The following is a 16,077-nucleotide window of genomic DNA, read 5'->3' as shown; positions in this document are numbered from 1 at the left end:
CAGCACTTATCTATATTCCTACAAATCCAGAAAATCCAGTAGTTCTCAATAAAGCGTAAGGATACCCCATATCTGCTTTCCCTCATGAAAATTTGTATTCTTTTTAAAAACTTTTCAATTAATTTTCCTTCTCATTTCAAGCACGATATTCTGTCCCAGCTGAAACTGAGACAGCTGGGAACATTTCTGCATGATTTTGAATGCTTGGATATTTTGGCACCTGAATAAGCAAACAGACAAATAAACAAACAAACAAAAACACGAACCACTGCCAAAAACACTGCTTGCAAAAGACCTTTCAGAGCTGATCCTATGGAATTATGACTTTTTTGAACAAACAAAAAGGAAAAAAAAAAAGAAAGAAAAGAAAAGAAAAGCCCTAGGACCTCAATCATTGCAATTTGTAGAGGCAATATACATTGAAAGAAATAAATAAATTTTAAAGATCCAGTGACTACCACTTTTACTTAATGTTATTTGGAAGAATTCTTTGTAAATGTAAGAACTCAGGTTGGTGGAATGATGTTGATGCAAGAAAACAACCTTTTATTCTGAACAGACTTCAAATACTGCTTTAAGAACAAACAGTTATAATTATGTAAGATTTAAACACTGCTTGCTCTGACAGTAAGGTATGGTGTGCTACCCAGTTCAAACTGCTCACAGTGAGTAAAAGAGAGAGGATTTAAACAACGTAACCAGTTCCACATTTAGCCAGCATTCAGTTCAAACAGCACACATGCAGTTATTATCAGCTTAAAAGTAAATCTTCGGTTTCCTTATTTAAACACTTAAGTTTTAATGTCCATCAGAAAGGCTGCAATGAATAATTTAATCATTTCTGTCCACTTCACGCTGCTACACAGTGAGCATTTCTGCAAAGCTGTGAAAGGCACTGGGCAAGTGTCAGCCCTCCTTGTAATTCTGCGACCTCCGCGCGCAAACACTGCAGCCAACTCAGGAACTCGGAGGGAGAGGAGGGAGGTGAAAGGGTCACAGCAGAACTGCACCAGAGCAGCGGGACACTTTAGAGAGATGAAAGGTCAACGCGGGCTTGGCGCTGTTGCGGTGTTATTTCCTCTGTTTGTCCCTTGGTGGAGTTCTTGAGTTAGTTTCCCTTCAGTCAAACGGTTTAAACTGCTTTCGGTGGGGTTTTTTTGTCGTTGTTTTTCCCCCGCGTTCGAATTTGCTGTCATGTTTACTGTATTTAACCTTTTCCTCGTATTATTATGAATATGTTATTTCCTAGCTCACCTGTTTTTTTCTCCCCTTCTTTGATGCGCCTGCGTGTGTGAGCACAAACTAATAATAATATGCATTGATTAATGTACAAAGCTATATAGACGATTAAATAACCCGTCTCTTGAGGTTGGCTCCCACTGCAGAGCAGAGAGGTAAAGCTCTGGTCAGATGCACCGACATTCCCGACCTGCAGAACCGAACCGTCCCAGGCTGAGGGCGGAGGGAGCAGGGCTCGCCGGGACACAGCCGAACAAACGCTAATTGTATCTGCATATCTCAGCTTTGAGCCCGTCTTTACAATCACTGCCACAATAGGAAAGCCCGAAGCTGCAGAGCTTCGGAAAGCAGCGTTGGGGGGTGCGGAGGAGCGGGGAAGCTCCCAGCCTGCCTTAGGATTCCCCCACGTACAGCAGGCTGCGAATGTCAGCAAGACGGATTCCTTCCCACACGCACGATGCCACCTCCGTGGCCTTATCAGATGTTCCCTTTAAGGACACAAGCTCTTATTTCCCCTCTGTATATCTCCGGTATCTCGGGCTATTTTATTTATTACAGCCGATTACGCTGGTGATCCCGCTTCCCACTTGATCTCACCAGATCAGGAGGACAAACGTCTGAGCGCGTGTGGGCGTCTGTGTGCATCGGATGGGCGGGGGGGGCTGCGCTGCGCAACAGCTTTGCCCGGGGGGCTGGGGTGGGGGAGCCCTCCCCCTCCCGCAGCCGCTGGGACTGGTGCTCCGCGAGGCCGGGGGGTGGCTGGGCTTCCCTTCCCCCCCACCTCCCCAGCACATCCCACTAGCGGGATGTGGAGGGGGGGCCCAGCCCTGGCCCCCTCCCGGCAGCCGGGACACGTGGAGCGGGAGCGGCGCTGCCAACCACCATGCAGCGCACGTCGGGCCCATTTCCCACGCCGTTTGCCTGCCCTGGGGGAAGAAAAGGAGGAGGGGGAGGAAGGGGGAATGATGGAGAAGGGGGGTAGGGGGGGCCGTTACCTCTGCTCCGAAAGAGGAACCAATCCACTGTGAAGGACGAAGCACTCCCGAGCAGAAAAGACATTGCACATTCAGAGAGAGATTGCATGTGAAGACACTGCAAAGGAGAGAGAAGGGGAGGGGGGCCGGGGGCAGCCCGAGTGTGAAAGGCGCAGTGTGTGTACGGAGGCCGGGAACGGGGCGCGGGGCAAGGGGGGTGGGGGACACTACACATGGCAAGAGAAAGAGATCACTCATTCGCTTGGAAAACGCTCTCGCCAAGCAAACCGCGGTAGTAGACATGGGGGACAGCGGGGAAGAAGCCGCGGCGAAGAGGAGTCCGCGCCGTGCAACAGCCCCGAATCCGATTAAAGTTTATGGCGGGGAGGTTACAAGCGCTCCCACCCCGCCCTTCCTCTGGCGAACCCATTCAGTGTCCCGATCGCATTATAAAGCACAAAGGGACGGGAATAGTAGGATCTTCGGGTTGCGATTGTGTGGCTGGCAGTATGATGCAGTGTGATGCAGTGTGCTGGCATTCCCTGTGTGCTGCTATGTCGGGATCTTACACTGTAAGCAACATTTCCTCCTCTCGGAGCTCCAGAACAGCGAGGGGGAATTTTGATAAATTCAAGTTGCTTGGCAAATATAATAGGGATTTGGTATTAATCCTACTTAACCCGCTGCGAAGATGCTGAGCTGCCGAGTCCCCCTCCTCCGGCCGGGACTGCGGCTGTGAGCACTGAGCCTGCGCCGAGCCGCGCTTTCTCGCTGATGCTGCAGATATAAAGCCGAGAATCTCCGGCATTTGTGGGGGTGGATTTGTGCGTCCTGGCGAGAGTGGCCGGGCCGGGGAGAAACCCCGCAGACACCGGGGAGCAGTCCCTCCCGCCCCGGCTCCACGCAGCGTGGTTCAGCCCCTCGGGGCTCCCCGGGGAAAGAGGTGGCAACCTTCCCTCCCTCTCACGTTCGCTCACCGCCCCGAATGACAAAGGCACTGCGAGCAGAGCTTTGAACCACCTCAATATCCGGCCACTTTCTCTCAAATGTCATCGCGGTGAATGAAAGACAATTCGCTATACTCGCCCTCATGTGTTGTTTTTTTTTTGTTGTTGTTGTTGTTTGTTTTTTGTTTTTATTTCCCTTTTATTCAGAATAACCGTGTAATGCCAGAAGTCCTCACATACAGAACCCGCAGCAACTTGTTTTCCCACATGAGCACGCGGGGGAGGGGGGGAGCAGCTGGAGTTGTGCCCTCGCTGCTCACACGCCGGGTTGCTTCCCATTGGAGGCCTCGCATCGCCCTTGCTCCCCTCTGCCCCCCGAGTTCCGAGGGGACAGTACAGCCGCTGGATTCACCAGGGGCGTGGGGGCAGGGGCACGTAGATGCCATCGGCAATTAAATAGCACAAAGTCAAAAGGAGAAGCGAACAGGAGACATAGGAATAAACAAAGTTGAATGGAGAGGTTCCACGTTAAAGTTTATTTCCCTCTCACCCTGGTAGGTGACGCTACATTTTAGTAATCGTCGAAGCAGAAATTCTCTGTTTGAAAATATATCTGGGACGACTTATACATGTGCTCATTCTCCTGACCCTTTCAACCCCATCCCTGACCTTTTTATTTATTTATTTACTTATTTATTTATTTTTTAATGCTTGGAAACCCACAAACACGCTGAAAGAACACATTCAGATCATGGCAATCGGAAGTACATGAGCACAAAACCCGAAAGGCTTCAACAGCAATGGGAAACAGGACGAAAGTCTGAGGTCAGGGGCAGCTCCCTCCTCCCCGAGGTTCTGAGCAGTTCCAGGGACTGCAGCTATGTCACAGCAGCACTGACACGAAAGGGGGAGGTGGGAATCTGTGCGAAACGAGTTTCCTTACCAGCACGATTCCGCAAAACGCAGAGCCACCAACGTGCAGCAGCTCTGCCTAAGAGAAAGGCGAACAAACATTTGCTTAAAAAATAGTTGCTCGGTTCACAGTCTACAGCGGAGGTGGGGAGGGAGTGAGTAGGATAGATTCGCTCCAGATGCCGGGTTGGAGCCGGCGGCAGCAGCAGCAAAGCTGGCTCTGAGGGCTGAGCTATCCCGCTCGCAGCGCAGCATAGAACAGCACAGCCGCGGCAGGCAGAGGGTAAGGCTGGGCTTGTGGAGCGCAGCGCTTGGCTCGTCCTCCTCCTCCCTCCTCCTCCTCCCTCCTCTCTCGCTCTCTCTCTCCCTCTCTCTGTGCATGTAGAGCAGGCGGCTGTGCTGCAGCGTCAGGAAAGAGCTGCCGAGAGAGACTCCAGCAGCTCCCACCACTTTGGGCAAACTTGCCGGTTTAACAGCTTTTTTTTTTTTTTTTTTTTTTTTTTTTGCCTTCCGAGTGGGAAGCTCCTCAGTTGCCATTCAGCATTTTAAAGCACAAGCTGCTCTGCCGTGAAAGCTCCCGAGCCACACTGCTCTGAAAGGCACAGGAGGGAATACACAATCGCAGATTTCACCCGCCGTAGCGGTGCAGACCCCAGGAAACAACTGACTGATTGCATTTTATTCGCAAATAGAACTCCGTGTGGTTTTTTAATCGCGTCGCGGCTCTCTTCCCCTCCCCTTTGCCATTCCGCTTATATGGATGTAATTCAGAATCCGTGTTAATTCACGTGGGGGATCCAGTTACATCTCGTTCCGCTCCGGGTATGTTAACGAGAGACCAATAATCGCCTTTGGACACATAGTTTTGTCGCTAACCTTTGAACTGAAAGGATCGAGTTCAGCTCTGGTTACCTGCATTGGGACGGGAAGGAAGAGGCGAGAGAGAGAGAGGAGAGAGAGGGAGAGAGAGACTGCAATCTCATTTGTGAATCGCGCTCAGTGCTGCAGCTCCAGATTGCTATAACACATGCAGTGCAAATGCAGGTAAGGCACACACACAAACTGCGGATGCGAAAACAAACTTGGGACTGTGGTGTGTGTGTGCTCAGATCTACAGCCTTGCAAATTCCGGGCAAACGGCTTCTGCAGTTTCTGTCTCGTTGCTTTGTGACTAATGACCTTGCGCAGAGTTGGTAAAAAAAAATCCTCTCCGGAGAAAGAGCTGAACATTGTAGGCGATCTCTGAAGATGGATTTAGGTGCTTTTCTGCCAACCAAAGGGGATATTCCATGGACTGCTCTGTAATACACGGGGTGCTTCTGCTACCCATTGTGCAGCTACCGACATTATTGGGATTTTCATTTTTTTTTCTTTATCTTTTTAAATTATTATTAATATTTTTAAAGAACTGCCCATGCTAAGAGGATCTGGAGTTCTTCCGGACTCGAGCCCGTTGAATAAAGCAAATCACATTTTTTTTCCTGTGTGTGCGGATAGGGGAGAGAATAAATCTAATGCGTTTGTCGTGAACGACTGAGAGGGCGAGAGAGAGAGAGAGAGAAGAGAGAGTGTGAATTGTAGTTAACTCCGGTGTCGAAGAAGACGACCTGGGGGGCTTCAGATCGCACGGTGCAGCTCCGGCTTTTATTGCAAACCTTGCAAAGTGATTACAGTAAAATCAGGAGGAGGAGGAGAAGGGGGAGGAGGAGGAAAATCCCATCCTATCTGCCGAGATGAATCTTTAAAAAGCAAAATACACTGTCCCGTGAACTGTAAGTATATCGCAGCTGGGAGGCAGGGCGAGCAGCTGAGGAGGCAGCAGCGGGGTTTTGCCCACCGATTGCACCAGCCATGAGGCGCTAAGTTTCCGGGAGCAGAAGGATTCTATAATTGCTCGCTCGGCCGCTCCGTTGGCTCATCAGGGGAGTTTATCGGGGAGTGAGAGGAGGGGGGTGGGGGGGTCGGGGAGAAGAAGATGAGGAAAATGCGGACTCTTCTCGGCTTTGTGCACTGCTGCTGCTGCTGCTTCTTGCTCCTCCTGCCTCCGCCGCTCCGGGTCAGCCTGGCAGCGGCCAAGCAGCTGCTGAAATACCGGCTTGCCGAGGAGGGACCCGCCGACATCCGCATCGGCAACGTGGCCGCCGACCTGGGCATCGTGACGGGCTCCGGAGAGGTGACATTCAGCCTGGAATCAGGCTCCGACTACCTCAAGATCGATAACATGACCGGGGAGCTGAGCACCACGGAGCGGCGCATCGACCGCGAGAAGCTGCCGCAGTGCCAGATGATCTTCGACGAGAACGAGTGCTTCTTGGACTTCGAGGTATCAGTCATCGGCCCCTCGCAGAGCTGGGTGGACCTCTTCGAGGGCCGGGTCATTATCCTGGACATTAATGACAACACCCCCACCTTCCCTTCCCCCGTCCTCACGCTCACCGTGGAGGAGAACCGGCCCGTGGGGACCCTCTACCTGCTCCCCACCGCCACCGACAGGGACTTCGGCCGCAACGGCATCGAGCGCTACGAGCTGCTGCAGGAACCCGGCGGGGACGGGGGACGGCGCGGCGGCGGTGGCGGCGGCGGCGGCGGCGGTGGCGGCGGGGGTGGTGCTGCGGCGGCCGGCTCGGAGAGCGCCCTCTACCCCGGCGGCAGCAAGCGGAGGCAGGAGGCGGAGGCCCGCAGCAGCGTGTTTGAGCTGCAGGTGGCCGACACCCTGGACGGGGAGAAGCAGCCGCAGCTGATAGTCAAGGGGGCGCTAGACCGTGAGCAGCGGGACTCCTACGAACTGAGCCTGCGCGTGCGCGACGGCGGCGAGCCCGCGCGTTCCTCGCAGGCCATCCTGCGGGTGCTTATCACCGACGTGAACGACAACAGCCCCCGCTTCGAGAAGAGCGTCTACGAGGCCGACCTGGCGGAGAACAGCAGCCCCGGGACCCCTATCTTGCAGCTGCGAGCCACCGACCTGGACGTAGGGGTAAACGGGCAGATCGAGTACGTCTTTGGGGCAGCCACCGAGTCGGTGAGGCGGCTGCTGCGGCTGGATGAGACCTCAGGGTGGCTCAGCGTCCTGCACCGCATTGACCGTGAGGAGGTTAACCAGCTGCGCTTCACCGTGATGGCCCGGGACCGTGGGCAGCCCCCTAAGACAGACAAGGCCACAGTGGTGCTGAACATCCGTGATGAGAATGACAATGTGCCCACCATTGATATCCGAAAGATTGGACGCATCCCACTGCGGGATGGAGTGGCCAGCGTGGCTGAGGATGTGCTGGTGGATACCCCCATTGCCCTGGTGCAGGTATCAGACCGAGACCAAGGCGAGAACGGTGTGGTGACCTGCACCGTGGTGGGGGATGTGCCCTTCCAGCTCAAGCCAGCCAGTGAGGGTGAAGGGGAGCCGCAGAACAAGCGCAAGTACTTCCTCCACACCTCAGCCCCTCTGGACTATGAGGCTGTGCGTGACTACAATGTCGTGATCGTAGCCGTGGACTCAGGCAGCCCCAGCTTGTCCAGCAACAACTCTTTGCTGGTGCGGGTCGCAGACACTAATGACAACCCTCCTGTCTTCGGTCAGGCCGTGCTGGAGGTTTCTTTCCCAGAGAACAATCTGCCCGGTGAGAGGGTGGCCACAGTGGTGGCCACAGATGCGGACAGTGGCAAGAATGCCGAGCTCACCTACTCCCTGGAGCCCTCACCCCTCTCCTCAGAGTCACCAAGCGGCATCTTCAGTATTGACCCCGACTCTGGGGATGTGTCTGTGCAGGTGGTGTTGGACCGTGAGCAGCGTGACACCTATGAGTTCCAAGTGACAGCCCGAGACAAGGGGGTGCCGTCACTGCAGGGCTCCACTATGGTAGTGGTGCGGGTGGCGGATCGCAATGACAATGAGCCGCGTTTCATGCAGGATGTGTTCACTTTCTATGTGAAGGAGAACCTGCAGCCCAACAGCCCCGTGGGCATGGTGACTGTGATGGACTTTGACAAGGGGCGCAATGCTGAGCTCAGCCTCTCCATACAGCCCAGTGAACATGACCAGGCGACTGGCATCTTCTCCATTGAAAACGACACGGGAACCATCTACTCCACAGTCTCATTTGACCGGGAGCAGCAGACCAGCTACACCTTCAAAGTGAAGGCGGTGGATGGGGGCGAGCCGTCACGTTCGGCCACCGCTACTGTGTCCCTCTTTGTAATGGATGAGAATGACAATGCGCCCACTGTTACCTTCCCCAGCAACAGCTCCTACACTGTGTTGCCGCCCTCCAGCAACATGCGCACTGTAGTGGCCACGGTGGTTGCAACTGATGCTGACACTGGCCTCAATGCTGACCTCAACTACAGTATTGTCGGAGGAAACCCCTTCAAGCTCTTTGAGATTGATCCAGCCAGTGGCGTGGTATCACTAGTGGGCAAGCTGGCCCCCAAGCACTATGGCCTGCACCGCCTCGTTGTGCAAGTGAATGACAGTGGCCAGCCACCCCAGTCAACAACTGCCCTGCTCCACGTCTTCGTCAATGAGAGCTTGTCTAATGCCACCGTGGTGGAGGGCCAGGTGGCACGCAGCCTCCACACACCCCTGGCCCAGGACATTGCTGGCGATCCCAGCTACGAGCTGAGCAAGCAGCGCCTCAGCATTGTCATCGGTGTGGTGGCTGGCATCATGACTGTCATCCTCCTCATCCTGGTGGTGGTCATGGCCCGCTACTGCCGTTCCAAGGGCAAGCATGGCTACGAGGCTGGCAAGAAGGACCACGAGGACTTCTTCACCCCACAGCAGCATGACAAGGCCAAGAAGCCCAAGAAGGACAAGAAAGGCAAAAAGGGCAAGCAGCCCCTCTACAGCAGCATCGTCACTGTCGAGGCCTCCAAGCCCAATGGGCAGCGCTATGACAGCGTGAATGAGAAGCTCTCAGACAGCCCGGGCATGGGCCGCTACCGCTCAGTCAATGGTGGCCCGGGCAGTCCCGACCTAGCCCGGCATTACAAGTCGAGCTCACCACTGCCCACCGTGCAGCTGCACCCACAGTCCCCCACTGCTGGCAAAAAGCACCAGGCCGTGCAGGATCTGCCCCCTGCCAACACCTTTGTGGGCGCTGGTGACAACATTTCCATCGGCTCGGACCACTGCTCCGAGTACAGCTGCCAGGCCGGCAGCAAGTACAGCAAGCAGGTAAGGGCAGCGCCCCGCGTCGGGCACGCACACATGTGAGCACGCGGTCATGCACACACATTGCGTAAGGGGTGGCGGTGTCTGTTACCATCAGATGCATCACCCCTTCAATCTGGTGCCAGGAGCATACCTGGACACACACCAGGCATGAAGGACAGTCAGGGATGGCTGTTTTTACTATTTCCGTTGTAAATCCCACTTTGCAGAGCCCACACCGGTTCTGTGGTACCGCCCCTGGGAGGTGCCGGGCGCGGAGCCCCCCCTCCCTCACAGCGCAGCCGGACTGGGGGCGGGCCGTTAACTCAGGCGGCGAGCTGCGGGCAGCTCGGGATGACTGTTTGTCGGCTCCCGCAGCCCGTTAGGTCCCGTTGTTGGGGAGGTGGGCAGGAGCACCGCCTGGGTTGTCCTGTCGAGCCCAGCAGTCTCACTCGGTGATGGGGAGGGTCTGAGCCCCAGGCAGGCGGGGAGCTCCGGCTGGGGACTGAAAGTTTCGCGTTTAAGGGGGTCAGTGAGAGTGGATGTGCAACCGCCGCGCTGAAATCCTAATGGCTGTAATTATCAGCTCGTTCATTAGGATCGCGGCGCTTTCACAATCTAGAAAGCATATAAATGGTCTGATATACATCACTGAGATTTTACTGATGTTCAGCAGTTGCTCTGAATACGCATAAAGGTTAGTGAGCTTAGAATCGGACCTTAGCATGCTTCTGTTCCTCTTTTTTTCTTCCCCCGTTTTTTTCTTCCCTTAATGCACATCACATGAAAATCATTAACTCAAAGCGAGAGGCCCTAATTTTCCAGTCTAGCTTCTGCACGGCTCTGCTAGCAGAGCGGCTGCTTTCCCCGAGAGCAATGTGAGCGCACTGAGCCTTCCTTCAGCAGCGCCCTCAGTGCCCGGCTCTGATCTCAGCTGTGCCGTGCAGGTCGGTGCAGTGAGGCCCCAGCAGAGTAAAACTGGTAATGGCAGGAACTGCTTTACACAGCAGTAGAAGGCTAGCATAGTGGGGAAAGGAGATCCTAAACGAAAGGTTTGTTAATTTTATAAGATACATGTAGCCTGAACAGAAATGATTTTCTTTTGGGGGCATACTTTTGCGGATTATGAAATGAGATGTTTAACGCTGGGTGATTACCTTTGCATCCTTCCGTGTAAGATAATATTCGAAGTGCGTCCTCTCAGCTCCAGCGTATGTTACACAAGAATCTAGAGATAAATGAATGCTGATTCATGTGAATAGAGAGCCAAGCCTGAAACAGGAACACACTGATTAGTTTGACAAAAATGCTTTATTTCCACCTTATTAACATGCAAATATGGCACAGTATGACATTTTTTATACTTTGAAACGTCTGTTAGACTACTACAATTGAAGTTTTACACTGTGTAACCAGTACTTGTATTCTGCGCAGGCCAAAAAAAAAAAAAAAAACAAAAAGATTTATAATATTGTAAAAGGAAATGAAGTCACACCGTCTTCCAGATCAACAATAATGTGTGGCTGATGTATTTTTTGTCAATATTTCTGTGTATGGTGTCACACAGATGTTTTATAGAACATTTGATGTGGTAGTTTCTGGGTGATATATTTCATTATCTCTGGAGGTAATGTTATAATTTCAGTTTTAAGATACAGTCTTTGTAAAATACCAAGTACTAAAAAAGTTCCTCATCTTCCGTCTAGTAAGACTTATTAAGCGCAAAGTAGACTGTGCCTTTTTAGTGAGTACTGGAATAGCGAAGTAGAAGTGAAACAAATGCCAATCAGATGCTACTTCTATCTTGCTGCTGCAATTCATCCAAACATGAATTAAAAACTGTCAGAAGTGTAATTTATTTTCAATGTAAAAGAATGACTTGCATGATAAATTTGCTAGTGGTAAAGGCAGCTTACTATTTTGCTTGATTAATAACCTTATCTGAAGTTATGTTACAAAAATACTCTTTGGTTTACTTAACATTTTGCAAGCACATATTTTTGAGACATAATCTTTGTAGAAGAAAATGGCTTTATTACATTTCCACTTGCAACAAACTGAAATAATGTATTCTGAGTTGCTGTTATTTACTTCGCTTTATACAGAGCTAGTTTCCCAGTGTTTGTGAGGTTTCCTGTGCTAAATGTGTAGCTTGTGAAAGTGAGTTTACCTGAATAGTTTATAGCAGATGGTCTAATGCCTTGTCTTCGAATTTTTAAATATGTGGAAAGTACTTGTATGCTTGCAAAGGGTGCTTCTTAGCTAAGGAAAGTTTCCAAATAAGAATTTAAAGCAGAGAACCTCGGGCATAAAACTTCTGTTAATAGTTTCTTATGAGTACTTACCAGCTTGATACTGAGTGATGTTTATGTAGTTTTGTTCTTGCTTTTGCACACATGAAGAGATATTTGCATTAATAAGATGTTGTAGATCTTTCACTTCTCAAACGTTGATAATGGAGCATTTTATCTGTTTATCAGGAAAAAGCACACTGGCATTTTTAACACTCAAACCAGGTGAAATACCTGTTTGGCATGTTTTTGAGAGAGTGATGCGAGGCAATTGCAGATAAATGTGTATGATGTGGTGTATATTGGAGTGTTTCATGGTTCAACTGTCCATATGAAATAGAGCCAATGGCATATTAATGTGACCATGATAGGGAGATTAGATGAAATGCCTCTGGTTGCCTTTATTTAATTACTGAAGTTCCTTTTGTTCTAAGGAAATTTTAGAGGATGTATAGAATTTTAAAATAAATAAATGGACATAGCTGGATGTATTTGTTCTAAGTTATTAGAGATGAGAGCAATGCTCATTTTCCATTGATGTAGTTAGAACAGGTAATTGATACTTCCACATATTCACAGTATCACTGTCAGGAAAGTAAATCTCTACTTAGGTGACTGATTGGTGTTCCCCAGTGAATATAAGCTGTTTTCATTCTTATCATTTGACACTTCCTTTTTAATGTAGTGTGTTACATATCTTACACGTGTTCAAACAATACATCTTGTTTGATAAAATGCATTATAGTAGAACTTAATGGGAGAAAGCTAAAAACAGTTTGTAACTCCCATCCTGTAAGTATTTTATATGAAGATTAAAGCTAAATTTTGTATTTGATAGACTTTCTACTGTTGCTTTTCTGGAAGATGTTCTAGATGTTTTCTAGAAGGTGTCCAAATGCAAGTTTTTTTTTGAAACTTACCCTTGTCCTCTTCTGCATAGTATTCTCTGAAATTTTCTTTTAGCCTCCCACTTTGCTATTCTGTCCTATTCTGTAAAGCTCTTACACATCTGGCAAGCTAATGTTTAAATCTCTTAACATTCCATCAATCTTAATCATTTGCCCAAAGTTAAATCTGTACAGAAGTATTCTGCTGTATCAGGATGCATCTAACGAAATGTTTTTCTGGATTGTAGATGTAAAATTTGTACCGTCCTGGTGCTGAATATTGCCAGTCAGCGCCCAGAGTACTGTCAACTTCTAACAAAGACAGCAAAGAAAGCCCAGTGCATAGCAGCAATCACTCAGTGATTTGGAGGATTGCATCCTTACATATAATTCTAAATCTTACTTTACTATTGTAAACAGTTGTGTATTTCCTCGAATTAGTTACAAGTATATATTTTGTAGTACATACTGTTTTCTGCAATTTCACTGACATCAAACTAATAGCAGGTGAGTGGATTTATTTCACTGAAATTTCTCATAGTGACTATGAGATTTGCATGTTAATGACCCCTTTTTGAAGAATAGGCCTTTTTGAAGAAAAGCCTGTTTATATGTTTATTTATTTTTTATGTTCATCATTTTCTCTTAACATCTCTCTTATTTGTTCCACTCAACAAAGAATGTTTTTTGATTATTTGAAGGACTGTGCTTTTTACTTTATTTATGCATTTTTACCTAAGAGCTGCAGGTCACCATCTTCAACTAGAAGAACCACTACAGGGATTTCTGAGCATCATTATTACTTTTCTTAGAGTATATTTTTTTCTGGCCAGTTCTTTATGAATTACTCCTATGCCTTTCCTCGTTTGAAATGTATGGTATTGAGTAAAGAGAAACATTTAGGACATCAGAGTGTGCTGACACACTAACCAAGGCTGAATACATGTCCTGATGTTACAAAAGCAGCCTGGGATGTTCCATGACTAGGGAGGAAATGGAACTTGAGGTAAATTTACAAACATTTCACCCAAATTTAATTTCCAAGAAGGTAAAATATATAAAAATAAATTTTCAAATAACTTTTTTTGTAAAGTAGTTAAATAATCTATTTAATAATCTTCCAAATGTTATCCAGTCTGTTGCACTGCAGGTGTGTTTTGGCTACTTGATTGTTAGGTGGTTGAATTGCATCTATTGATATAAATTGGTTAGTTTCCTTATAAGCATGCACTTAATGGGAACCAAAATTCGAATATTAAGGTATCAATTTTCTTAACAGTGCAGGAAAGCATGTTTTTTAATATACAGACAGACACATACATGTAGACTTAGATCAAAGACTGCCATTTAAAATCACATAGCAGCCTTCAGTAGTAAAGTTTTTCAATAACTTTCACCTTAATAAACATTCTACAATGTAATAGAAACACTAGGTAATATGCAGAAAAAAAATTAAGAACTGTTCTTCAAATATAAACACTTGCATTGATAGCTTTTTAAAGATATTTAACTTTAAAACTGTACAGAGCAAGGTGTCCAGAAATGTATTTCAGTTTTCTCAGTTTGCATTATATTAAATATTTTACAATGAGTTTTTTAAAGTGATCCACATTTGACCTTCAGTAACAAATTATGATGAAAGAGGGGCTAATTAAACATGAAATAGATAGATTGTGGATGCTTTCATTATCTGTATTTAACACAAAGTGTTCTGCTGATAAGTACAGTCTTTATTTTTTCCCTCTTTAGTAAAATAATCTTGTAGAGTGTGCAAATGACTAAGTTACCACTGAATCATTCTGCACTCCCAGGAGATGTACAGAGCCAAAAGGGACAGGATCTGTGTAAAGGAGGATTCATGCTTTGAATAAGTAACGAACTGCACTATTATAGACAGGGGGAAGAAAGAAACATTTTTAAAAAGATAGAATCTGATTTATCAACTCCCACAGTTCTCTGGCATCATACATGCAGATATGAACCTGGGTTAAACCGATGGACCCAGGGTTGGACCTGCACTTTGTCAGTCTTTGTACTGTAGCAGTTTACATGTGTATCTTTATTTTTATATGTACACTGCTTGCCTTGTTTCTTATTATTTGGGGTATTTGCTGGTTTGACAAACTGGCTGTGTTTCAGAAAAATATCTGCCCTGAAGCTTCAGGCACATTTTCCTTTAAGGGTATTTCTGTCAAAGATTTGGAATTTTTACATAGTTAGATGTTGGGCTACTTTGAAGTGTAAAACTTGCCTAATGGGTTTTGTCTTTAATCTAAATTATAGTAGGGAATTAACACATTTCAAAAATAGTTGGCATTATGCTTTTGAGTTAATTAACTAAATTTTTCACAATCGCTGTGAGCTCTTTGTGGAAGTCTTTGTGAAATATTTGCAGAACATTTCAGTGTTAGTGTTTAATTACTTACCTTAACAGAAAACACAATCTTAAGAACACCTGTTCTTTATAGAACAAATGATTTTTTTTTTTTACTATCGATATATTGATTTTGACTACAGAAATACTGATACAGGCATGCGAGCAATTCAGTACAGTTCTTAGCAGGTTGGTTTTCTGGTCAGTTTAGCAATTCTGCTTCCAAAAATTATTTATAAATTTTTTAAGCTATGAAATAATTTCATTTCTTTTCAGTCTTAGACTGTGTGTAATATATTCATTGCAATTTATTTTCTACTCTTATCCATTTTTTAATGGCAGTTTTAGGTGTTTATATCTTGTGTGCTCAAGAGATGCTATTTCTGTATTTTCCCTTTCCTAGAAAAGGAGATTTGTTATCTCTGCTTTATCCGATTTTGGACTTCGCTAGCTTGTACAGTATATTTATTTTCATCAGTAATTAAAAAAAAAAAAAATAGAGACCAACACTTACTATCCAGAATCAAAAGAAAACCTTTTCTTATTATTCTTGTATATAAATTTGCATTATTTCTTTTTTTTTTTTAATCAAGGTTCTAAAAGAAAACTCTGACATTGAGATAGGCATGTGTCAACTTTATTGACTCTGCAATTTAATGACAAGTATTTGATAACAGGGACTGTGCAATTCAAATTATTTTAAAACAGTGCCTTCTGCAAAGCCCAGTAGCACTGTAAGCAGAACATTTAAATAGTATTATTAAAAATAATCTTAGTTATTGTCTTTCAGTTGGTCTCACAGAATTCAGTTCTAGTCTGCCTTAACTTTCTATCCTACAAAATGTCAAGTAAATAGTAAAAACAAATAATTGCCTGTACCCTGTATTCTTTCACATTTTGCCTTGTTTATACTACTGCACAGTTTGAAATTTTTAAAGATTAGTTAAATGTAAGTAAAAATAATTTGCAAATATAAGGTCTGAATAAAACAGAGTAAGAGAGAAAGTTATATGTAGAATCTGTCTGAGTTTTTTCTTCTGTTTAAACAAATCTCAGAGGAGAAAGAAGAGAATATGCACACTGTCTTCCACGTGCTCGGAGCAGCAGAGACTTTCTGAGGTCACTTTGCTGTTGTGGATTACAAAATGTGTTAATACTGGAGAAACTAAGTAACTAAGGTTAGTTGGGGCATCTAAAATGTGATTTGGAGCAACAGAAATGACAGAGGAGGGTTTAAATATTTAGCACTGGCATTAAAGAAAATAGAGAGAAAATTGCAGGTCGTGAACAGATGACAAAATCTCAAA

At 46.7% G+C, this 16,077-nt stretch overlaps 1 protein-coding gene and 1 long non-coding RNA gene across 4 annotated transcripts in view; one reads left to right on the top strand and one right to left on the bottom strand.

Moving 5' to 3' along the window:
• Positions 1–525: 525 nt before the first annotated feature.
• On the bottom strand, positions 526–3,349 carry LOC146544511 (uncharacterized). Its single transcript, XR_014883186.1, has 2 exons — positions 2,235–3,349; positions 526–2,165 (listed from the first exon to the last, which is right to left on the bottom strand). It is a non-coding gene; the product is annotated as an uncharacterized LOC146544511 (long non-coding RNA).
• Positions 3,350–3,950: 601 nt separating this feature from the next.
• Positions 3,951–16,077, top strand: part of PCDH7 (protocadherin 7) — a 263,878-nt gene continuing 251,751 nt past the window's right edge. For 2 of the 3 annotated variants that reach the window (XM_085223343.1, XM_085223344.1), the window contains exon 1: positions 3,951–9,242. In XM_085223343.1, coding sequence (XP_085079469.1) covers positions 6,048–9,242 — 3,195 coding nt within the window. In that variant the 5' untranslated portion in view covers positions 3,951–6,047. The remainder of the gene's footprint in view (positions 9,243–16,077) is intronic. The other variant, XM_085223342.1, reaches the window with a different exon arrangement.

The sequence above is a fragment of the Meleagris gallopavo genome, chromosome 4 (assembly GCF_905368555.1).
Source record: "Meleagris gallopavo chromosome 4, MGAL_WU_HG_1.1, whole genome shotgun sequence".
Lineage (NCBI taxonomy): Eukaryota > Metazoa > Chordata > Aves > Galliformes > Phasianidae > Meleagris > Meleagris gallopavo.
The sequence above is the reverse complement of the archived record's forward strand: the minus strand, read 5'-3'. Positions and strand labels throughout refer to the sequence as shown.